At 47.1% G+C, this 25,655-nt stretch overlaps 1 protein-coding gene across 6 annotated transcripts in view; it reads left to right on the top strand.

Moving 5' to 3' along the window:
• Positions 19,056–25,655, top strand: part of NSD1 (nuclear receptor binding SET domain protein 1) — a 147,989-nt gene continuing 141,389 nt past the window's right edge. The window contains exons 1-3 of one of the 6 annotated variants that reach the window (XM_018050622.1): positions 20,280–20,513; positions 21,638–21,751; positions 22,492–22,581. In XM_018050622.1, coding sequence (XP_017906111.1) covers positions 21,722–21,751; positions 22,492–22,581 — 120 coding nt within the window. In that variant the 5' untranslated portion in view covers positions 20,280–20,513; positions 21,638–21,721. Of the gene's footprint in view, positions 19,192–19,384; positions 19,721–20,273; positions 20,514–20,553; positions 20,792–21,637; positions 22,582–25,655 lie in introns of those variants that run through there. The other 5 variants (XM_018050623.1, XM_018050620.1, XM_018050619.1 and 2 more) reach the window with 5 other exon arrangements.

Below are 25,655 nucleotides of genomic sequence, written 5' to 3'. Positions count from 1 at the left end.
GTATCCTCGTCTACAAAATAGGGGCAACGGTAGCAACCGGCCCTGCAGGATTTATGAAGAGTATATGCACTAAAGGCCCATAAGGAGCCCAACACAGCACCAGACACATAGTAGGTGATCAATAAATGGTTGCTGTTCACGTGAACACTGTCCCAGGAACTTAACACGTTCATTGGGAAAATGTACCTCGGCGTTGTGAATTAGGAGGAGGAAAAAGTGAGCTCAGGAGGGATGGGAAAGAAGGAGAAAACAGCGAGCATCTCAAGGCAGGTCTGGAGCTAGGTGGCCCTAGGATTCAAGCACACGGCAGGTGTCAAGGATACTAGCCCTGAAAAGGTTTGAATGACACAGTGAGGAACCACTGACAGTTCTATAGCTAGAGAAGGCACATCCAGAACCCTGCACCTAGGGGTGGAATGATTTCTCCTCCACAGGTGACCGCACTGACACTGGAGGACAGAGGGAGCCCAGACAGCAGAACAGTGGCAGCAAGGAGCCAAGTTCTCAGGTTTCAGCAAACCCAAGTCTAGGGCTTCCCTGGTGGCTCAGTGGTTAAGAATCCGCCTTGTAATGCAGGGAACACCGGTTCGAACCCTGGACTTGGAAGATCCCACATGCTGCAAGGCAACTAAGCCCCTGTGCCTCAACTGGTGAGCTCATGCACCCTGGAGTCCATGCCCCACAACAGAAGAAATTACCACAGTGTGAAGCTCATGCACCGTGAATAGAGAGTATCCCCCGCTCACTGCAACTAGAGAAAGCCAAGGTGCAGCAATGAAGACCCAGTACAGCTAAATAAATAAATAAATAAATATTTTAAAAGAAAAGAAAACCCAAGTCTAGGTAGCCCTTTTCAGGCCAAAGAACCTCCCTTATATAATTTTCCATCTTGTCACACGGTGGCGATAGTGTGCCACCAGGAAAATCCTCTTTACCTGTCTTTCAGCCAAAACAATAGCCAAGTACCAAGACTTGTCAGCTTCCTCAAAGGCTCTAGGGAGAATCCTTACAAATCTCTATGACGTAGAGTATCTTCATATCTCTACCTTGCAGTTGGAAATGTGGGCTCACAGAAGTCCAGGAGGACCCATAAGATAATCCAACCAGGATTTGAACCCTGGTCTCTCTGTCTCCCAGTCTGCCTGCAACAGCTTCCTGTCCTGGTATGACAGCTCCTGGCTGTCTCTTCTGCCCCATCACTGGGCAGTGCTAACTTTGTGGAGCAGACAGATTAGACAGGGAGAAGAATATTATACAGGACAAGAAGGACTTTCACTTCTGCTTTTTCTCTCTTGTTTACCTCCCTTATGCAGCTTTTGCATTGAAGGTGAGGTGATGAGACAGTTCCCATCCCTGGGGTAGAGAGAAGCTGGGCTGAAGGATGAGGCAACTAATTTTGAGCACCTTCTCTGTGCCAGGCATTATGCCAACCAACATTCATTTCTTCATTAATTCAGGACACAGTAATGAAGCACCCACTGTTGGCTGGTCACAGGTGACACAGTACTTCCAAGCTTTTGGCACACAGCAATAAACACATATATTTATTTTATATGTAAAGAAAGAAAGAAAATGAAGTCGCTCAGTCCTGCCCGACTCTTTGTGACCCTGTGGACTGTAGCCTGCCAGGCTTCTCTGTCCATGGGATTCTCCAGGCAAGAATACTGGAGTGGGTTGCCATTTCCTTCTCCAGGGGATCTTCCCAACATAGGGATCAACCCTAGATCTCCTGGATGGCAGGCAGACTCTTTACCGTCTGAGCCACCAGGGAAGCTTTATACGTAGAGATACGTTTTAAAATATTCATACTGTAAATGAGCCCTCAGCTTAAAAAATATTTATTGACTAAAACACCTACTTTCAGCCTTAGGTACCCATGAGACATGCAGGTATGAAGTCTGGAACTCTGGGACAAATCTAAGCTAGAGTTTGAGGCTCATAAATTACTGGCATTTAGGACATGCCAGTGACCAGACGGGATTCCTCAGTAAATCTGGGTAAACAATCAGCAAGGTGGACCTTGTTTGCCAAACAGGAAGGAAGGGAGGCATACCCATGACAGGGTGGCGCAGAGAAGGGCTTGATACAGAGGTAGGAAGGGATCAGACTAGAGCGGGAGCTTCTGGAAACCTTGTTAGTTCCCAAGGGTCAAGAGTCAAATGCTGCAAAGCGGAGCAGCAAAGATTATGAAATACGACCGGTTCTTGCTGGAGCAGGACTGCTAGTGACCTGAAGCCAGACTAAAGTGGGATGAGAAAGGGAGGCCAGAGCCAGCGGAGGGGAGAAGAGAGAGAGCCTCGCTGTAGACGCATGGAGATCTTTCTCTTACCAGGAGGAAAGACTACATGGCTTGCGGGCTGCCGAGAAAGAGCGAGAAAGACAGGAAGGCTTGGAGCTCCAGGGGTGCGAAAGGAGAAAGATGCACAAAAGAGGGCGGAAGCATTAGGGCGGGACCCAGAGCCCAAGAGAAAGCGCTAGCCCAGCCCAGTCCTCTTTTCTATCTCAAAACGATGGGACAGGGCGCAATCTCTGGCTGGATTTGCGGCATGCCGGACATTACTAGATACTGCCGGCCCTTTCCGAGCGCGCCCCACTGCGTAAGATCACCTTTCCCCAGGCTACACCACCCTCTGCTTCCGAGGGCAGAGCGGATCGCGCGGCCCAAGGCCTGGCCCCTGCTGATTGGCCCACGGGAGCCACCTGACCGAGCCGGCCAATCGGAGGCTCTCTCCCAAGGAATGGGGCCCCACGTGTGGGCCCTGGTGCAAAGCTGAGCTGCTGTGAGGCCCGGCGGCCATACGAACAGCGAGGTTAGAACAGTTCTCAGCCCCTGAGGAACTCAAGAGGAGGCCCAGCCTCCCCCAACCCCGCCAGATTCCCGCCTATCCGGCTACTACAACCCCCCGACCCTTTTGCTAAATTCCCTCTCTTGGCAGCTTCTGTGACTCAGCCGAGGTGTGTTCATCCTTGTCCCTCTGCCTTGACTGATCCAAAGTGGTGATTTGGAGGAAGACAGACCTAAGTTCCAGTCATCGTGTGACCAATGGCAACTATTTAACATTGTTGAGCTTCATCTGTAAAACGGGACTCCTAATACCTACTGTGGTGTTTTTGTAAGGATTGTAAAGCCCAGCGCCTGGTATATGGTGAGCTCCCCCAAAACATTGATTATATATATTTTTTACTATTGTCTATATTTCTACCTATTAGGAATTCACAATCCTCATTATACAGGGTCTTGTGTTTAGCTATTTTTTATTCCTGTCCTCTTGTTAGAATGTAAACTGTCCACGGGAATGTGCCTATACGCCTTTTTAGTCTTCCAACTCCATGGTCTCTTCACTTGGTCTGACAAGGGTAAATTTAACTTACATAAACAGTAGCAGGACAGAGTATACAAAATCAAGGAATTTATAGCACGGAGACTCTCAGCAGTTAGGTGGGGCTATTTATAATGCAACATTAATGTACTAGGGAAAAAAAAGTCTTAGAAGACTACCAGGTACCAGCTTTGTGAGCTCAGGCAGATCTTGACCTCTCTGAGCCTCATGAGAACAATAATCATGACTGTAACAACTGCAGGACTAACCAGCTGCTAGGTACTATGTGAAGCTCTTATTAGCTGTCCACAGCCCCACTTGACAGAGAGGACACACAGGCACAGAGAGGTTCTGTAACTTGCCTGAGATCACACAGCTATTAAGTGGTAGAGTTGGGGGTTCAAACAAGGTCTTTCGGGTCTGAGTCTACACCCATAACTGCACTGTGTGCTACCTCTCAGGCACCAGCACAGGCAGTTGGCACACAGTACGAAACTATGGAGAGGGCTGGGCTAACAGGGCAAAGTCTTCTCATCTATGAACCAGCGGAGGCCAGTGTAGCTGAAGGGCAGAGAGGGAGGGGAACGAGGTAGATGACGAGCCTGGACTTGCAGGCAGGTCCACATCTTTAAGATGTCTAGGCCACAGTGAGGAGCTGGGGTCAGCATGGCAGAAGCATATGACTAGGTGTTCCAAGGGCGTTTTTTTTGGGGGGCCCACACTGCGAGGCTTGTGGGATCTTAGTTCCCCAACCGGAGATCAAACCTTCACCCCTTGCATTGGAAACACAGAGTTGTAACCACTAGACCACCAGGGAAGTCCCTTCACAGGCATTTATGACCCTTTTGTTGCCACAGACCTGGGATGCAGAAGGCAGCAGCGGTCTTTCTTCTACTATGGTTTAGCATCAGTCCCTGCCAGGATTGGAGATCCAGGGCCTAGCATAGCCCTAAGTCCCCTGGCTGTCCCCCAGGGTCCCCTCCCTGGGCAGGACTAGAGATGTCACCACCTTGCCCCACCCCCCCAACCCACTTCCTCCTTTCTGGTCTCATAATTGTCTTAGGCTCATTAATATGACTAATTAGGTAGGCCTGAAGTCAATTGCATTCTCCTATCCTCCCACTATGTAAACCCTGAGATGCCTCATTATTTAAAGCCTCTGCAAGTCTCCCTGGGGCTTATTATGAACTCTAGACACATCAACTGACTCTCCAGGCAAGGGGCCCAGAATTCGGGGGAGCAGGGCAGGGCTCCTGTTGACCATTGAGCCTCAGTTGTTCATTTCATTGGTCCTGTCTTATCACTGACTTCTCTGGAAACTCCCTGGCAGTCTCCTCATACTCCCTGGGTTTTCTCACCGCCTGTCCTGCCCCTATCAAAGGCTTCTGGTCCCACCTCTTCTATGATGACTCTGGAGGTATTCTCTCTCATCTGGTTCTTCCTCTAGGTCTTCATACCAAATGTATTTCCAGCCACTAGCATGACATGTGCTCCTGATGTCCTTCAGGCTCTCCAAACCTAACATGCCTGAACAGCAACACCTGCCTTACTTCAAAGCATTCTTGTAAAAACATTAACCCAAGTGTAATCAAGCCTCTGCCCTTATATCCAGTTTACAGGAAATACAGGGGGGGATATGAACAGGTAATGAAGAAGCATCAGCCGAATGTAGAACATGGGGCCAGATAACTGGCCCAATCCCTGCAAAAGTCAATATTTCAGAAAAACAGGAGGTGGAGCATTCAAGGTTGTAAGAAACTTAAGAGCTGCAAGGACAAATGCAATATATGAAATTTGATTTGATTAATTCAGAAAAATCATCTATCAGAAACATTTGGTAGAAATTTGAATATGGAAAGAACTTTAGATATTAGGGAATTATAGGTGGTACTGTGATTATATAGGAGAATGCCCTCATACATTGGAGAAGTTTGCAGAGTCTTTAGGTGAGAAGTATCAGAATGTCTGTAACTCACTTTGAAATTGTACAGAAAAGAAATATCTATCTCTGGGACTTCCCTGAGCATCCAGTGGTTAAGACTTAGCGCTTCCACTGCAGGGGGAATTTAATCCAGCACGTTGCATGTAGGGGAAAAAAAAATCTTTATCTCTGAAGCAAATATAACAAAATTTTAACAGATACTCTAGGTGTATTGATTATATCTTTTTGTTTTGTATGTTTGAAAAATGTCACAATAAAATGTATATTTGAAAAATTAACATAGGGAGAAAAAGATGATGGTGCCCAGCTTCCTAATGCTGTTGCACAAGCCTATGGGCCGCAGGCCCTTCAATGTAGAAGCCTTCAGAGGACATGTTTCTGCTGCGGAGACACTCCAAGCAGCGATGGTATCTGCATTCCTAGCCTCTATGATCCGTCTTCAAGCTCTGTACATCTGCACTGATGTGAACCCCAAGGCAGCAGTGTGTACCCTGGAGAGAGCACACTGTAACAAAGTCCATATTCAACCAATTATTACAGATTTGGTTCCAAGCTTGCTACCAAGATTGAATGAAAAAGTTGATCTTCTGGTGTTTAATCCAAGGAGTCCCGGAATTGATAGAGGCAGCTTGGGCTGGTGGCAGAAACGGCAGTGAAGTGATGGACAGGTGCTTACCACTGGCGAGGATTGTTCTATTTGGTTACCATTAAAGAAAACAATCCATAAGAAATTTTGAAAATAATGAAAACAAAAGGTTTACAAGGCATCACTGCACTTTCCAAGTAAGCAGGCTGGGAAATCCTGTCAGTCCGCAAGTTCACCAAGTCCTAATCTACAGTGTGTGCTACTTAAAGCCAAATGCATTTGGCATATTTTGAAACTGAAGTCATCTCTTAGTAAGTAAAATTGTCAGGAATTTGTCATCCAGAAAAAGGCAGACAAGTAAGAGTATTTCCTTTTACTCAAGAATCAGGCCTATAGAAATATTTGCACAAATGCAAGTAAGTGTGTGTGTGTGTGTGTATATATATGCAATTTGAATTTTACATATTATATATATATGAAGAGACTATATAATGACAAAGTTATACTTAATTATATGTGAAGAGGATATTCATTTCAGCATTACTTGTAATGGCAAAACAATGAAGTTAAGTGTCCATCAGCAAAGGAATTGGTAAAATAAATTACAGTATATTCATGTTACTGAATATGAGTGACATGTCCAACCATTAAACATGAGTCAGGTCGGTATATACTGAACCAGAAGGGGTTCGTGGTGTACTATTGAGAAGTGAAAACAAGCAAGTTACAAAACAGTGTTAACCTATATATATATATATATTTTGAAAAACTAACAAGGTTTGTGTGTGTGTGTATATGAGAAATTCTCAAAAGGTCCATAACAGGTGGGAATAGAGGAGTTTTAAATTTTTTGTGTTGACATTTGTACAATGATAATGTATTCTATAATTAAACAAAATTTTTTATTAAAAAAAAACCTGACATATATTTCCCCTCCTTGTCCCAGCTGTATTCCTTATGTCTGCCATCTTAGTGGCTGATGCAGCCATCTCTCTAGCCTGGAAGTCTGGACCCTCACTCTGGCTCTTCATACTCCGTCATGCTCCCATACAGTCTCCATGTCCTGCCCTTTCTACTTTCTGAAGCCATTCTTAGTCCATTTTTTTTTAAAATATTGAGGTATACCTGATATATAACATGTGTTAGTTTCAAGTATACAATGTAATAATTCAATATTTGTACATGTTATGAAATGATCACTACGTCAGCCTAGTTAATATCCATCACCATATACAATTACAAAAAATTTTTTCTTGGATGAGGATTTTAAAATCTACTCTCTCAGCAACTTTCAAATATGCAAAACAGTGTTATTAACTATAGTCATCATGCTATATATAACATCCCCCAGATTTAGTCCATCCTTTATCCCCATTTTCCTGCCATTGCTCTGGTAAAGACCATAGCTACCTTTTAACTCATGGTCCCAGCATCTTCCCAGGTATCTCTGCCTTCCACATAGTCCCAAGTTCATGTTTTTCGATGTTGTATCTGATTGTGGCACTCCCCATGCCAGTGGAATTAAATTCCAGGCCTCAGAGCCCTTCATAGTCTGCTCCTGATGACTTCTTAAAATTCTCTCTCCCTTTCAGCCACTCAACCAGATCCCTTTACATTTCCTTCATACTCTTCAGAAATATCTTCTGAAAAGGAAAGAAAAAAAAAGATACAAAAGTATCTTCTAAGAACTGAGGCTTAAAACAAAAGTAACTAGAAAGCTATAAATTCAATCTGAGACACTGTTAAAAAAACAGAAAAATCTAATTCTTAAAAGCATGTTTGAAGGCCTTGCTGTTAAAAAAAAAAATCCATCCTATTAAACAGAGGTATTTAATTGAGAAAAACCTAATTTATGAGCTTCATCAAATGGGAAAGTATCCACATAAGAGAATGGGTATCAGTGGTTTCAAGGATAATCCTGGGGACAATAATGGAGCCCTTTTTAATTTTTAAAAATATTTGTTTATTCATGTATTTCTTTTTGGCTGCACTGGGTCTTTGTTCCGGCATGCAGGCTTTCTATAGGTGCGAGTGGAGGCTACTCTTATTGCAGTGCACAGGCTCCTCATTGAGGCGACTTTTGTTGCGGAGCATGGGCTCTACGGCCTGTGTGCTTCAGTAGTTGAGGCTCCTGGCTCTAGAGTGTGGGCTCAGAGTTGTAGCACTTGGGCTTAGTTGCCCTGAGGCATGTGAGATCCTCCTGAAGCAGGGATCAAACTTGTGTCCCCTGCATTGTCAAGCAGATTCTTAACCACTAGACCACCAAGGAAGTTCCATGGAGCACCCTTAAGAAAGGCCATGTCACAAATGATCTGATAACACAAAGAAGGATAATTGAACAAATTAACATGAACATCAACAATTCTGAACCAAAAAAAGTGATTCAGGAGTCTACATTCAAATGTAAAGAAGTTTTAAAAATACCTTAATTAATTTATAGCACTTTTATTTTTCTGTTTATAAATGCACAAAAATGATATGTGAGTTTTTAAAACTATGAGTAAATCTAAAGGAGCTCCTTATGTAAGTTTAAAATTAAGAATATAAGGAATTAAGAAAAAAATCTTCCAAGATCTCCCAAAGATTCAAGAATATTACAAATCTACAGATGAAAATATGTAGCCAACAAGTCCAGAGATCAGCCAAACTCACTGAGGGAGGCAGGGTTCATTTAATTCACTCCCACTCTCAAACTGGCCTCACGGCTTGCCTTTGCTCCTACCCCAACCATGTTGGCCTGTGATCTGCCTCAGGTCACTTTAGCTTTGAGAAGTCTCCCACAGGAGGTAACACTCCACCCTAACCAATGTGTGCCCAGCCGTGGCTGGTATGTAGGGTTTAGGAAATGTTGCCTGAGGTCAGGGGCCCTGTGCTATGGCTTCTCCTCTGCTTCAGCCAGCCTGAGCCCCAAGGCCTTGACTTCACATGCGTCACCCCTTGACCTTTTATCTGGTAGCCATTTCCCCCTAGAACCCTGGAGGGGATCCAATCATGAGTGGAGAGTGCCCACTTGTTAGGTCCAAGCCTGGGCTCTGGCCCCAAGGTCACTCAGCTGTCCTCTGCTTCCTTGAGCCTGCAAGCCCCTCCCTTCCCTCTCACTTCCTATCTCTGGAGAACACAGAGGTACTGGGTGGGACCTCTCTCAATTTCCTTCCCTTCCCACTTAAAACATAGCTGAGGCCCCTTGCCTGTCCCTGCATGTCTCAAATATTAAGAGGTGTCTCATCTGCTCTCTGGGGCACCCATCCCGCTATGGCCCCATTCAAACAACCTGTACCTCCTTGCACCTCCTTGACCTCTCATCATTATTGTACCCTCAACTTCCCCCTCCCAATTGACTTCTTCCCCAAACATTGTACTTATTCAGTGTTATTCATTCAATAAGACATTTAATAAGTTTCATTTGATTTACTCATTCAATCCACAAATATCTGTCAAGCATCTACTCTGCACCAAGGCACTGGCAACACAGCAGTGGATGAGTCCTAACTTCTTGGTATGTCTATTCTGGACAATGAGAAAGATGGAGGTATGGGACCAAAAAAAATCAGGCAATTTAGACTATAATTTATAAGGGTGGGAGGGATAGATTGGGTGTTTGAGATTGACATGTACACACTGCTATAGTTAAAATAACATGCTTTTCCATTAAAAAAAAGAAAAGACTTTGTACTACTGGCATAAAGATAGATCTATTGAGTCAGTGATAGTGAGGTGGATGAACCTAGAGCCTGTTGCACCGAGTGAAATAAATTGGAAATAGAAAAACAAATATCATATATTAACACATATATCTAGAAAAATGGTACTGATTGACCTGTTTGCAGGGAAGGAATGGAGATGCACATGTAGAGAAGGGACTTGTGGACACAGGGGGGAAGGAGAAGGTAGAACGAACGGAGAAAGCGTTGATATGTATACACTGTTGTATAAAATAGACAGCTGGTGGGAAGTTGCTATATATACACAGGGAGCCCAGCCTGGTGCTCTGTGATGACCTAGAAGGGTGAGGGGAAGGAGGGAATATATGCATAAGTATGGATGATTCGAGTTACTGTATGGCAGAAACCAATACAACATTGTAAAGCAATTTACCTCCAATTAAAATTAAATTTTATAAAAGATCTATTGGTCAATGGAATAGACTGAGAATTCAAGAAGAAACCCAGGCTTCTATGGTCAACTGATTTTTTCTTTTTCTTTCTTTTTAATTAATTATTTAATTAATTTGTTAAAATTAATTTAATTAATTAAAATTTTGGGCCACATTGTGCTGCATGTGGGATCTTAGTTCCCCAACCAAGGATTGAACCCACACCTTTGCATTGGAAACATGGAGCCTTAAGCACTGCACCACCAGGGAAGCCCCTGACTTTTTGGCAAGGGTGTCAAGACCATTATCGAAGAGGAAAAGTCAGTCTGTTAAAAAAAATGCTGTTGGAACAACTAGTTATCCACATGCAAGAGAATGAAGTTGGATCCCTACCTCACACTATAGTAAATTAACTCAAAAGTCCTAAATGTAAGGGCTAAAATTATTTCATGGGATTAAACAATGGTTTCTAAAATATTACAAAAAACACAGCAACAAAAGAAATAAACATAAATTGGACTTCATCAAAATTAAAAGCCTTTGTATTTCAAAGGATACTATCAAGAAAGTGAAAACACAAGTCACAGAATGGAATAAAATATTCGTAAATCTTATATCCAAAAATGACTTGTATCCAGAATACATAAAGGATCCTTATAACTCAACAACAAAAAAAGATATTACCCAATTTAAAAAATGTGCAAAGAATCTGGATAGACATGTCTTGAAAGAAGATACACAAATGGTCAACAAACACAAGAAAATGAGCTCAACATCACTAGTTGTTCGGGAAATGCACACTCAAACCACAAAGGGATACCATTTTGTACCCACTAAGATAATTATACTCAAAAAGGCAGATAATAAAACATATTGGTGAACGTGTGGAGAAATTGGAACCCTCACACATTACTGGTGGAAATGTAAAATGGTACAGCCACTTTGGTAACATTCTTCAAAGAGTTCCTGATAATTCCTGAAAAGGTTAAACATGGAGTTACCATATGACCAACAATTCCACAATTCCACTCCTAAGTATATATGACAAATAAATGAATTCACATGTCCATGCAAAATTTTGTCCATGAATGTTCACAGCAACATTGTTCATCATAGCCCCAAAGTGAAAGCATCATTGGAAAACAAAACAGCAACTGATAAATGAAATGTGGTATATGTATATAATGGAGTATTATTCAGCCATAGAAAGGAATGTGTACTGCTACAAACAACATGGATGAGTCTGGAATACATCATGCTCAGTGAAAGAAACCAGACATAAAAGACCATGTACTGTTTGATTCCATTTATATGACATGTCCCAAACAGGCAAATCCATAGAGATAGAGAGGAGATGAGTGGTTATTAGGGCCTAGGGGAAGGGAGGAAGTAGGGTGTGAGTACAAAGTTTCTCTTTAAGTGATGAAAGTGCTCTGGGATTAGATAATGGTGTTGGCTGCATGACTTTATGAGTGTATTAGAAACCACTGGGGAATTCCCTGGCAGTGGTTAGGACTCTGTGCTTCCACTGCAGGGGATCCAGTTTGATTCCTGGTCAGGGAACTAAGATCCCACAAACTTCGAGGTGCAGCCAAAAACAATTGTTTTAAATTAATTTAAAAAAAGAGATCACTGGATTGCACATTTTACTTATTTATTTATGTATTATTTTATATATTTTTCTATTTTTTGGCTGTACCACATGGCTTGTAGGATCTTAGTTCCCTGACCAGGGATTGAACCTAGGCCCCCTGCAGTGGAAGACCAGAAGCCTAACCATTGGACCACTACGGAATTCCTGGATTGTACATTTTAGAAGGGCAGATGTTATGGTATGTGAAGTATATCTCAATAAAAAGAAAATAAAGAAATAAGTAGGGAAAAATCAGATAATTTCAGGGAATGGTAATTGCTGTAAGTTACCTCAAGAGGAAGAGGTAACAGAGTGACCTGGTGTCAATTGGAAGTCCTCAAGTTGAGGGAGGAGCCAGGGAAGCCTGTCTGTAGAGAGACTCTTGAACTCATAGACGGAAAGTGTCCTGGCAGAGGTGGGAATGGAATCTTCCAGACACAGGAACACAGACCCTGAGGTGGAATAGTTTACTCAAGACGGAGTCCCTTCTGCCTTTAGAAAGTCTTCCCTCCTAGCCTCCAACATCCTCCTGTTCTACATGGCCACCTGTTTTCCATGGTTTTTGCCTAAGGTCTTTACCTGAGGGCTGTGAAGATTTTCCAGATTATTTGGAGCATAGTTGGTTTTCCAATCGTGGTTTTTGCCTAAGGTTGTCACCTGGGCATGTGAAGACTTTCCAGATTTTTCCGAGCTTATTTGGAGTGAAGGGTCCAAATTTCCAGACCTTTAACTTCCATTTGAACTCCTTGATCTGCCTCAGAAAACACCTCTCTTCAGTCCCTTCAGATAGCTTCCCGCTCATGAGAGACGCGCCACATCCCAGCCAGATGAATCTCTGTGGGCCAAGCATTCCAAAGAGAGGGTGCTGGAGAGCCTTCAAAGCTTCCTAAGGACTTACTTCATCCAGTAAACTCAGGGCAGGGCTTTAGCCTTGTCTGTCAGTCCTAGAATTAGAACCCAGCAAGGGCATGGTTGTCATGGGGATGCATATTATAACATGCTGGTTTTAATTGAGAATGGAGTCAAATCTTTTCTGATTGAAAATCAGTGTGAGTGCTTGCTTCAGCAGCACGTATACTAAAATTGGAATGCTACAATTAGCATTAGAAGATTAGCATGGCCTTAGTGGAAGGATGATACGCAAATTCATAGCGCACTCCGTATTCTTATATTTAAAAAGTCAGTCTCAGTTGGCTGAGGCATTTGATGATGGGGCCCGGTTTTGCCATTTTAGACACATGAAACATTTTCTATAAATTGATAGAGCTGTATCTACAGCCCCAGGGCTTTATGATGTATTTAAAGCACATATATAGTATGAGTGAGTGTTAGATGCTCAGTAGTGTCCAACTCTTTGTGAACCTATGGACTGTCTTATCCTACTGGGCTCCTCTGTCCATGGAATTTTTTTCAGGCAAGAGCACTGCAGTGGGTTGCGCTTTCCTTCTCCAGGGGATCTTCCTGAACCAGGGATCGAAATTGTGTCTCCTGCAGCTCCTGCATTGCAGGAGAATTCTTTACTGGTGAGCCATTAAGTGAGTGCTGCTGCTGCTAAGTCGCTTCAGTCGTGTCCAACTCTGTGCGACCCCATAGATGGCAGCGTACCAGGCTCCCCCGTCCCTGGGATTCTCCAGGCAAGAACGCTGGAGTGGGTTGCCATTTCCTTCTCCAATGCATGAAAGTGAAAAGTGAAAGTGAAGTTGCTCAGTCGTGTCCGACTCTGTGCGACCCCATGGACTGCAGCCCACCTGGCTCCTCCATCCATGGGATTTTCCAGGCAAGAGTACTGGAGTGGGGTGCCATTGCCTTCTCCCATTAAGTGACTACTGGGTGTAAACTCTGAGCCTTCCACCACTTGCCAGAACAAGACACTGCTTCTTTCTCAGCCTCTGTTTTCATATGTAAAATAGGACAATATCCTCTTTTTGCAGGGAGATGATGGGTGGGTGGGTGTAAAATGGTGACACTTAGGCAGGCAGAAGGTACTGTGCTCTCCTGGCCACCAGCTGCAGACCTCCTCCTTCCTCTGACTTCATCCCCCTCCCCCTCCCAGAGCCCTGCATTCTTCCACATCCCCCTTTCTCACCTGGAAATTAGTACCTTCAGAAGTGCTTGTCTGGAAGCTGAGGGTGCATCTGAAAAATCAAGTGCTCAGAGGAGAGGTTTGGAATGGAGGGAAGACTGATCTGTTGGGCTGGGGAGCCTGGTGGCATCTGAAGCAGGTGTCTCATGGGCAGCTGCTCTGTGTGAGCCCTCCTGCCATGTCCTGCCTACATTGACATATTCAATCTGCCCAATGACCTCATTTGTGAGGCTCAGGAAAGGGAAAGATTTGCTGATAAGTGGCCCTGCTCCAGTTTGAATCCACAGCTGTCTGACTCTAGATACTATAGGCTCTCATACTTTCTGAAAGTCATCTGGCACAGAGGCCTGAGTGTTCCCCAAACATCCCTGAATCCTTTGAGGGATGGTTTGACATGACCAGGTGGTCCATGTGAAAGTGAAAGTCGCTCAGTTGTGTCCCCCTGGACTGTAGCCCACCAGGCTCCTCTGTCTATGGGGTTCTCCAGGCAAGAATACTGGAGTGGGTTGCCATACCTTCCTCCAGAGACCTTCCCAACCCAGGGATCAAACCCAGGTCTCCCATGTTGCAGGCCGATTCTTTACCATCTGGGTCACGAGCCATAATTCTTCTGTCGTTTGAAGACACAGACTTAGAAAAGAGGTGATCATTAGGAAGTGTTTCCTGGGCACTTACTCTGATCTTCATAGTCCTGGGCTTGGTCACTGGTGGTCATAAGGGGCTCACCAACTGACCTGGACTAATATGTAAAGCCAATAGTTACTGCAAGGGCTCATACAAGGGAAGAAAAATGACTGCCTACAAGGGAGGAAACAGGAAAGGCTTCCAGGAGGAGAAATCTTCTAAACTGGGCTCTGAGCAAGTTTGCATGACAGGGGAAAAGGCAGAGGAGTGGGCCTGAGTACAGGATGGATGGGATGTGGCCTGTCCTGGCACGGTGATATACTGGGCAGCCGGGAAATTGAGGAGGGCAGGAGGGCAGAGATTAGAGGCCACTACACTCAGGGCTTTCCAAAGAGAACATTTGAAAAACAGAGCACTTGAAGGTGAAAACTTGAATCCTTGGGGCTAAGGCTACAGGGTCAGGTTAGCTGACATTAACCTGGTATTTTGGGGAGGAAGGAAATTGCTGGAGGGCTGTATGGCTCCAAATGCCAAACCTTCCTCAATCTTAAGTGGAAGCCTGATCCAGTTCTGGAGAAACCACTCGGTGGGACAGAAAGTCTTAGATCCGTCACAAGGAGTGGTTGTAGTATTCACCAGCAGTGTTTGGGACTAATCACCATAGGCCTCCAAACCTCCAAAAGCCTGGCTATTTCATCAGAGAACATATGCTGCTCTTGTCCAGCATGGCTGAAGAGCTTGAACTGGGAGTTGGGGTGGGAGCTCAGCTCTGAATAAGTCACACTTCCTCACTTCCTCCCTGGAAGATGGAGATAAGGAGTGCCCATCTCAGGAGTAGATGAGAAGTGTCTTGCAGAGTAGCTGGCACAGAAGAGAAGCCACAACTGTTACTGTAACAAAACAGTCCTAGCATACCCAAAGGCAAAGGCCTTTTGTTTCTAGAGGAGGTATCCATTTCTTCTGGGCACTGCTGGCAGAATGAGCTTTCAGCTGCACAGATGAGATTCTTAATCTGCTTCTTAACCTTCCATGGCTCCCTACTGCCTTTCCAGTTAAAAGCTGAATTCTTTAGCTTAAAAAAGAAAGTCCTGAATTGTCAGGTCCCTGTGGCTTTCCCCATCTCCGTCTGAGGCCTCTTAAGTGCACTCGTCACCTCTACCGCTCCCGCCTTGCACTAGCCTCTGACCACGCTGAACCGTGGTCAGTCCCTCCAAAGCCCGGTTTCTGCTGGAATCTCTAACCTTATCCCCTCCTTTCTAAGCTATTCCTGAATATCCTTCTGAGTTCCCTGTGAATGTTACTTCCATGGAAGGCCTTCCCTAACTGTCTCTGAGCCCTCCTCAGCTCCCCCAGCACCTCTGGCTTCTCTCTCAGTGTTCAGCTCTCTACCTTGTTACTACTTCTCTGCCTTTCCCACAAGACTCTGAGGGGGAACACAATGAGTATCTGCTGAATCAATGCATAGCCTTTTTTTTTTTCTTCCTACTTACATAGCTTACAACCCCATGGACTATAGCCCACCAGGCTCCTCTGAGGGGAATTTTCCAGACAAGAATACTGGAGTGGGTTGCCATTTTCTACTCCAGGGGTTCTTCTTGATCCAGGGATCAAACCTGTGTCTCCTGCATTGGCAGGCGGATTCTCTACCACTGCACCACGTGGGAAGCTAATATCTGCTGAATTCATGAATGAAAGGGGAGGGCAGTTCTAAGAAAAAAGGAGTACACTGGCAGAATGTCTCTACAGGTATCTCTTTCAGCAGGTTACCAGTATTGGTAATTTACAGATGAAGAAGCTGAGGCTAAGGTAATCTCACTCTGCCCACCACTCAAATTCCAGAGTTCTTATGCACAAGGCACTGTACTGGGCCTTCTCACCTACTGTACCTAGAAGGTGTGTTTGCCAGGAGCAGAAGACGTGAAACAACAAGACTCTAAGACCTTGCAGAAAGGCTTAATCTCTCGGGCCTCATTTCTGCATAGGGCAGCTAAAGGTTTAAAGGAACTCATGCATGAGAGCACTGGTTCGATCCTTGGGTTGGGAAGATCCTCTGGAGGAGGGCAGTGCCCAGCATGGTGTCTAGTATACTGCATAGACTCAGCAAGTATTTACTGATTCTAATCTCTGTCTTAAGGATGGGAGCACAGGCCCAGTTCCTTGTGCTGAGACGAGGAGGGCAGGCCACAGCCCTATCCTTTCTTCCCCTACTTCGGGAGCCAGTGTCCTTGTGAGAATATAGGGTCCTGTGGGTCCCCTCAACCAAATGCTGGCACCCAATAGGTGCTTAGCCTTCTGAATGGGAGTCACCAAAGGAAGCTGCTGTGGGTGAGACCTCTGTAGCCAAATTCTATTCTGAAGGCAGGAAGGGACCCTTGAGTCATTCCAGGAAAGTCCGGGAGGTTTTCTCTGGGATTCTAGTCTTTTCCCTAAGACCATCATCAGTAAGCTGTTCATCCCTAGCTGCCTGTCCTCCTTTAGCTCCTACGCCTATTCAGTGTGGGGTAGTGGGAAAGAATCCACCTTCTAATGCAGGAGACGCACAGGGGACTTGGGTTCGAACCCTGGGTTGAGAAGATCTCCTGGAGGAGGAACTGGCAACCTACTCCAGTATTCTTGCCCGGAAAATAACCTATGGATAGAGGAGCCTGGCGGGCTACAGTCCATGGGGTTGCAAAGAGCTGGGCATAACTGAGCACTTAGGCACTAGACCTATTTCGTGGGGCCTGTGAAGTTGGAGAGAGAGGTTCGTTTAGGTCAGTGATGTCTAGAAGTCAGCTCTGGAGGAAACACTGTCCTTGTCCCTCTTCACACCTTTGCACCTTTATTTAAGTGTTTTTTCCTAAGTCTGGGGGCTTCCTAAGGTAGGGATCTCATCCTTTGTTTCCCCAGCATCTAGCAAAACTGCCTGGAATACAAAAAAAAAATGGTTGCTGAAAGAAATAATGAAACATCTCAGCATTTATCAAGTACGTAGTCCGTATAGGCTCCAAACACCTTTCCTTGCCTTGCAAGAGTCTCGGAGCCACCCTGTGCTTTGGAAACCACAGGTGACGAAACTGAGGCTTGTGGCTTTTTAACTGAGTGGCTCAAGGCCACTGAGTGGCACCTCACAGGCCCTCAGGATGGTCATGGGAGAATAAAGGGTTACAAGTAATCTGAATTGGGGCAGTTGATAGGAGGTAACTGTCAGTCAGAACTGACTAGTTCAAAAGATTAGGTGCGAAGGAGTCCCAGGTGGCGCTAGTGGTAAAGAACCCGCCTGCAAAGGCAGGAGACCTGAGAGCGCTGGTTCGATCCTTGGGTTGGGAAGATCCTCTGGAGGAGGGCAGCCTACTCCAGTAGTCTTGCCTGGAGAATCCCATGGACACAGGAGCTGGGCAGGTTACAATCCATACCGTGACATAAAATCGGACATGACTAAAACAACTTAGCATGCACGAAGGAAGAAGGAGCCAGTCGGAGCTCCCTATTGAATTGACTAGAAAGGATTAGCAGGAGTCACTCCTTAGCAGAACAAAGGGCGGGTCCTTGTAGGGCGGGACCCTGGAGTGTAGACCCAGCTCTTCTTCGACTCACTGCCAACCTGACTATGCACTTGGGAACAGTCAGGATACCTCATTCTCTTCAACAGAAGGAGGCCGCCTGAGGTCACAGTGCTCCCCTCATCACACTGGTTCCAGGGGACACCTTCCTTCCAAGAGAGCCTGCTTGCTTTCTTGGCAGGGATGCATCCCAGCACTCAGATGTGGTAAGGACCTGTTGTCTATCTCCTTGGCTGGTCTGTGGGTCTTGGAGGGAAGGAAGCTACGGGCATCCTGAGCTCCAAGTCTACTGGGGTGAAGGCTGGGGAAGGCTGAAGGACGGAATTTAGGCTAGAGCAGCAAGCGAAAGCCAATACCGCGCAAGACAACGCCAAAAGTGCCTTTCTCCCAGGTGGGCTCGCTATTAACAGATAGAAGGATGGCGGGTAAACACTCCACTGAGGCAATAATTATGCACATTTACTAAGCCCTAGGAGGAATGGTAGTCACGTGGCTCTCGAGGGCGGCGCCCTCAGCTTTGAGATGGAGTTAACACTAATCTCAGAAGGCTTTCTGGAGGAGGCGGAATTTTTTATGGCGGTCGTTTGTGATTTTCTCTGAACATCGAGGATGAACTTAGCACTCTAGGGACCAAATAGGTACCCAGGTGAGCTTTTTGTCGGGGAGCAAGCCGGGAGGGGGAGGGGGGGGTCAGAGTTGGATCGGGTTAGGCGTAGGGCCTGGGGGACGTCGGCGTCGCGGGGTCATTATTTGGGTTTCCCCACCTGCCCTCGCGGTGTCTTTGGTGATTGGACGCAGTAGGCCAGTGCTGCGGGGCCCCGGGTACTGCGTGCAGGCCTCGAGGTGCCAGGCGCCCGAGGGCAGAGCGCCCCAGACCAGGAATTAGGCGAGCAGTCTTGGCGGGACCAGCTCAGCGGTCCGCCCTCCCACCGCTGTTCCGCCGGGGTCCCGATGCCCGGCCCGCAGGGGCGAGGCGCGCGCTCCCCGGGGAGCAGGGCTGCGGAGCAGGCGGCCTGCGCGGGGCGGAGGTGGCACGAGAGGGCCATCTGCCTGGGTGCAGAGAACTGCAGCGTCCGCGGAGCGAGGCTCGGCCCCTCCGGGCCCCCAGCCCGCGTCCACTGCCCCGCGCGCACACACCTACTGACGCCCGCCCGCGCCCCCGGCCCGAGTGCCTGTGCCAGGCCTAGACCCGGACTAGGCGCGGGAGGCGGTGCAGGGATTAGTGGACCCCTCCCCCAGCGCTCCCCTCGCCCCGCCCGGGGCTGCGAGGACCCCTGGGCCCGGGGGTGACGAGGGAGCTTCGTCCCGGCGGTGCCCGGGCTCGGGACTCGGCCTCAATGAGCGGGGGCCGCACCGCGGCAGGCCGAGGTGCGGGCGCGCTGTCAGATTGCTGCCCGGCTCGGGTGCGGGGGGTGGGCTCAGCGCGGGGGTCGCCTGGCCTCATCCCCCCACGGAGGCCAAGGCTGGGCGGGCAGTGCCCGGGCGGGTAACCCGACCCGACCCGGCTCCCGGGAGCCGCTCACCCCGCACGGCCGGGCAGGGGGAGGAAAAGGAATGGAGGGAGGGGGAAGGGAAGGGATGGTGGGTGAGGGGCTGTGGGGACCGCAGGGCTGAGTCCCCGGCCTGTCTGCGCTGCTCTAGGGCGGCTGCCTTTGGCGCCTGGGACGAGCCAGCCCCCGGCCTCGCGGGCGTCGGGCCTGCGGCAGGAGGGAGCCCTGGGGCTGCACAGGCTTGGCTCGGGGAGGCAGACCCGAGCTGCTGCCTCCATTTTGTTTCCTGCTCTGCTTGGTCTGTGGTGGTGGTGATGTGGGCTTGGGGTGCGGCCCGGCAGGGGGTTCACCTGCGGCCGCGCCTGCTCGGGGTTTGAGGCCTCGAAGACCCCAGCCCAAGCCCCCAGGTGAGCCCCGCGGTAGGAGGGGGGTTGCCTTGGTCTCGAGCCCGAGCCGAGCGGGCTGAAGGCAGGTGCCCAGTGGATAGGGAACCCGGGCTGTAACCTAAGATGGAGGCCGGGACTGACGCGGGCCCGAGCGGGGCTGGCGGGGCGGTCGGACAGGCCTCAGCCCAGCCAGGTGCCGCCAGGGCTGGGGCTCCAGACTGGTAGGGTTCTGGAAACGTGTGCAGCCCGGGGCCGGCGCAGCTCCCCGAGGTAGGTGAGGGGATCGGAATGCCACCCACGACGCCCGCAGGCCCCGACACTCCGGGGAGGCGCGCGAGGCCCCTGGGGAGCCCGCCTCAGGCCCCGCCCGGGCAGTCGGGCCGGCCCGTAGGCCCGGGCCGCGAGCGGGCGCGCAGGGGGAGGGGAGGGGGCGGCAGCGGCGGCTCCGCTGATTGGGTGGCGCGCTCGCGAGCCCGACTTCACCCGCCCTGAACCCCGAAGAGTGAGGCAAAGGAGCGCGCGCCTTGGGGGAAGGGGTGCGCGCGCACTCGGGGCCCCAGCCGCACGCGGGCCGGCGCGAGGCGCTCGGTCGCACGCGCCACCGCGGGGGCGCGCGCGGTGGGGGTGTGAGGAGGAGGCGGCGGCGGAATAGGCCGGGGCAGGTCGCGCTTGCTACCTTCTCTCCTGAAGAGAGACGCGGGGGGAGGGGGGTGCGGCGAGCGGCTCCACGCTCTCCCCACCGCTCCGCTCGCGCCCCAGTGTAATGAGGGTCACCCCCTCCCCCCAGCCGGCCCGGGAGGGGGCGCGGGGCACGGTAACTAGTGCGCTGGGGTGGGCGGCGGGCTGGCGCGAGCGGATGGGGGAGGCGGCCGGGCGGGGAAGATGGTGGTGGCCGTGAGGTGAGGGGCGCGGGGGAGGGCCGGGCGCGGCGCAGGGTTGGTGGCCCGCGGCGTTGCAGCCGCAGGCCCCCTCCCCCTCCATCACTACCAGCCGGGCTCAGGCCTAGCCGGCCGGGCCTCCGCGAACTTCCTCCCCGCGCGGCCCGTGCCCCGCCGGCCTCCCGCGCGCACCTCGGCCTCCGCCTCCCTTCAGGTAGCCGGCTGGGGGGCATGGGGCCGGCTGCCCTCCTGCAGCAAACTTTGCTTGGTGCTGAATATTGATGAGTACGATCGGCTCGGCCAGGAGGTGCTACCGGCGCTGCGGGAAGGAACGCGGCCCGGGCAGGCGGCGGCGGCGTCGGCAGCAGCCATGTTTGTCAAGCTGTAGCAGCTGCTGCTGCTGCTGCCCTGACTCGGCTTCACCGACTGCCTCCGTTTCTCCCCCTGCCGCGTTCCGGCCTCTGGGCCTGGAGCTATGGACCAAGCAGGCCTGCAAACAGAAAGGAGAACTTCGGGGTGCACCCGCTTCGCTGACTTGCTTGCGGCCTGAGCACGGTCACTGCAAAGGCTCGGGCGCCAGTTGGGGCGCAGGGTGCAGCGCTATTGTGACCGCTGCGCCCGAGCGAGCCAGGAAGGATGGGGGGGTAACCTTTTTGTGCAGCGTCCCGGAGCCCGCCTCGAACCCTACAGCCCCCTGCTTTTGGGAGATCCGGCCGCTGGACTCCTAGCGGGGGAGGGGAAAGACAATCCTGTTTTGAGATTTGGAAATTTCTACTGCCAACGGGATTTTAATTTTAGATCAGCCCAACTGCCCACCAGCCTGCAGGAAAAAGGGACGGGCTGTTTCCATGTGGCAAGATCTACCCGTCTCCGGGAAGATGGAGTTCGCGGAGGCTCACCGAGGCTGTTTTTCCATCGTCAACTGGGGAACTTTTTCCACCCGTGGAAGTGCAGCAGAAAAGCATTGAGGCCACTAGGCCTTGAGAAGTGGCTGCCATTTTGAAGATAAGAGTCAAATGGCCCATTAACCCAGATTAATTGCCGTGTTTTTGGATTCCAGGTTGATGCTGGCCCAGGATGGATCAGACCTGTAAACTACCTAGAAGAAATTGTCTGCTGCCCTTTTCCAATCCAGTGAATTTAGATGCCCCTGAAGACAAGGACAGCCCTTTCGGTAATGGTCAATCCAATTTTTCTGAGCCACTTAATGGGTGTACTATGCAGTTATCGACTGCCAGTGGAACATCCCAAAATGCTTATGGACAAGATTCTCCATCTTGTTACATTCCACTGCGGAAACTACAGGATTTGGCCTCCATGATCAATGTAGAGTATATAAATGGGTCTGCTGATGGATCAGAATCCTTTCAAGACCCTGAAAAAAGTGATTCAAGAGCTCAGTCGCCAGTTGTTTGCACTTCCTTGAATCCTGGTGGTCCAACAGCACTTGCTATGAAACAGGAACCCTCTTGTAATAACTCCCCTGAACTCCAGGTAAAAGTAACAAAGACTGTCAAGAATGGCTTTCTGCACTTTGAGAATTTTACTTGTGTGGACGATGCAGATGTAGATTCTGAAATGGACCCAGAACAGCCAGTCACAGAGGATGAGAGTATAGAGGAGATCTTTGAGGAAACTCAAACCAATGCCACCTGCAATTATGAGCCTAAATCAGAAAATGATGTAGACGTGGCCATGGGAGATGAACAAGACAGCACACCAGACAGTAGACACGGTGCAGGCAAACCGCCATTCTTGCCATTAGCTCCTCAGGCCGAAACGCAGAGAAATAAGCAAAGAAGTGACGTGGACGGCAGCCATGAAAGAGCAGCCCTTCTCCCAGCCCCCCTTTCACTAGGAGATACAAACGTTACTATAGAAGAGCAATTAAACTCAATAAATTTATCTTTTCAGGATGATCCAGACTCCAGTACCAGTACATTAGGAAACATGCTAGAATTACCTGGAACTTCATCATCATCTACTTCACAGGAATTGCCATTTGTAAGCAGTTTTTGGTACAACTTAAATAGATACATTAATGTATATATACAGGCAACTTAAAGGGAAACTATAAAAACCAGTTATAACTAATTGGTTTTTGATTGTTTACCAGTTCACAGATGAAAGCTTATTACTAATGATAAGCTCTTTGGGAAAATTTTACTTTGATCTAAAATTTTTTCTGTCTTATATGAGTTTGATTCTTTTCTGATTTTCCAAGTTAACTCTCCATTGAGGACTGGTTAAGAGTTAAGCTTTTAAGGGCATTTGGTTGAGTTCAGAATTAAGTTTTCAAGATAGAGGTATACATTTGTTCAGCTTTTTTTCTAAAAGTGGCCTTGGCTTTGCCTTGGTTGTGTCTTGAGTACAGAAATCAGTGAATTACCTGGAGTCCTATTTTTGCATAAGGCATGGGTTATATTTTTAGTTGATGGGATGACTTGCAGGTTGAAGTACATTTTGGGTTCACATTCAGGGTAGCTCAGATGAAAAGGCCTTTTTGGACATCAGTCAAAATTTAAATTAGGCTATTTTTTTCTGAGGTATGTGTTGTACAGCATCCTATGGTAACAGCCACCATGAGAATACGCTCTTGAACCTTCTCTGCTCTTAAATTTTGAAGTGTAGTTATGTGTGTGGTATGGGTGTATGTGTATGGAAATGGGAAAAAATGCACTTTGAGTTACTCAGTAGTGCTACCTACTATTGTTAGATTGTGGTAAATGATACTTGCTTTTTGAAAATCTGGTCTTCACCCAGAATTTTTGACTGTCCCTAGTTAGCTAAATGACCAGTTGACTTCACTTACCCTGTTTCATCACTTTTAAAATCTGAACCAGCTTGATTGTTAAAAGATGCCTTTCAACTTTAAATATTTGATTCTGATTTTGTTTCTGCCCAGACACATTGTCATGGTCATCTGTTATGTCACCAGAGAGGATCCCAGTCCCTCCCAAGATGTCTCTGAAATACTCTGTAAAGATTTAGATAGAAAAAACTTTATGGTGTGTGGTGATAGTTTTGAGTGCCTTCAATGTTCATTTTACTATATAGCCCTGCAGTTCTTTAAAATTAAGAGTGAGAATGTGGGTGTGTCGCTTTTGTTTCTGTTGATTCATATCTTAAATATGCTTTAGTACTACTCCTTGATTTCTTAGTTTGGCAGTTGCAGATTTAAAAAATTTGTTTTTGTAGTTATTTTGAGTCTGTTTTGTCCTAGATACTTTTTAGGGTGGATAGGCTGTGTTGGCCTATCAGCAGCAGCTCAGACAAATCCTTCCTTGTTACATTGAAATGTATTTTACATGTATATAGTTTTGTCTTTACATAAAAACTTAGATTGGAAGGTGGAGATACATGTTTCTCTAGAAGTTTATTAAGTGTAAGTCTATGTGGTTCTTATCAAAGAGGTGTCATTACTGGTTCTAAAATACTAGAGCCTTTAGAAAAAATGTTATGCATCTAAAATGAGAGTTAAACTTGTATAAGTGCAGAAAAATTTTCTTCATGTAGAAAATAAGATTACTCAAAGACTATTGACTTGAAGAAACCAGTATCTGTTCTTTTTTTTTGACCGTCCTGCATGTGGCTTATTGATCTTAGTTCCCCTGACCAGGGGCTGAACAGTAGTTCAGTCTTAGTTCCAGGCCACGGCAGTGAAGTCCTAACCACTGAACGCCAGGGAATTCGAATATTTATTCTTTTAAGTCTTTCTTACAGATTGTGTATAAATCTAAATTGCTTCATCCAAAATTGATTGCTTTCATTTTCGCCTTTGATATTTTCTGAGAATTTAAAGTGAAGTCAGTCTCAAAATGCAAATTTAGTTGAACAGTAAGCTTGAGCAAAGTGTAATTAAAAGAAATTCTATATAGCTGCACACTTGATATATTCAGACTATTCACAGTGACTGGTTGATGCAGCAGGTGTGGAGAGCACTTACTCTATATTAGAGCCTGTGCTTAGAGCTAGAAATTTTAGAAAATCTTTTGCACATGCTATTATTGTTTGATACTGTGATAGAATAAGATTCTCCTGGCAAGAGTAACAAGTACTTATTAGGATTTTAAAATGAGTACTTTTTAGGATTTTAAACCCTCTGTCTGGAATTAGAGAATGACAACATAATTCAATGTTGTATTGCCAGTTGTTTTTGTACAACTAGCTATCAGCAGACTGTTTGTCCCCTGTCATAAAGGAGCAACCTCTTCAGTTCACCTTCATGCTCTTTGGTTACTTTTTCTGCATACAGTGATGTGAAATGGTTCTCACTATAGTTAATAATCCTGACCTGGTGTTTTTGTATTTAATTGTCTAATTTCTGCCAGTGTACGTATATAGTATACAATGCTTTGTATATTGTAGGTGCTTGGAAAAAATCTTCAAGGAAGGTTGGTTCCCAGAGCTCCAAGTTGTAACAGGCAATAACTTAGTTTTAAGTGGTTTCGTCTGTATTATCTCACTGGGGCTTCATAGCCTTGCAGTAAAAAACAAATGTCATAAAAGGTCTAGATCTGCCTTAAAGGTACTTAAGATTATTGGGGATAAGACTGAAAACTATTGAAATCATAGAATTATTTGAGTACTCTTGGTTTTCTGTAGGGACTTTTGAAGGTCCCTGACACTCTTGCCTGGGCCTGAAGTGTCTCTTGGCTTTTTTGCTAGGCTGATTGCAGCAATTGTTTGTTTGATATTCTTCCTCATTTAGATATTTTATGGAGGTAAAATTGAGTTAATTTATGCTGTGGCAGTATTCATCAATTTTGGGAATCCTCAAAGTTCTTAGGATGTAGGCAGCCTCCAGAGTAGTCTAAAATATATATTAGTGATTTTCTTTATCTGAAGAAGACCACTAAAAATGAACACAATTAAAATTGAGGACTAAAATTCCACAAGTAAATAGAGAGGAACAGGTTTATTTAGATTTTATATAGAAATGTAAAATTGAGAATTAAAAAAGACAGTTTTAAACCTTTATCAAAATTTGATTATGATGGCAACTTTTCTTATCATAAGGTGAGAATCAAATAGGTTTTTATTTTGGCTGTGGTGTGTCTGCATTGCTGCACACTGGC

This window comes from Capra hircus, chromosome 7 (genome assembly GCF_001704415.2).
Source record: "Capra hircus breed San Clemente chromosome 7, ASM170441v1, whole genome shotgun sequence".
NCBI lineage: Eukaryota > Metazoa > Chordata > Mammalia > Artiodactyla > Bovidae > Capra > Capra hircus.
Note: the sequence above shows the minus strand (reverse complement) of the source record. Positions and strands in the feature narration are given on the sequence as shown.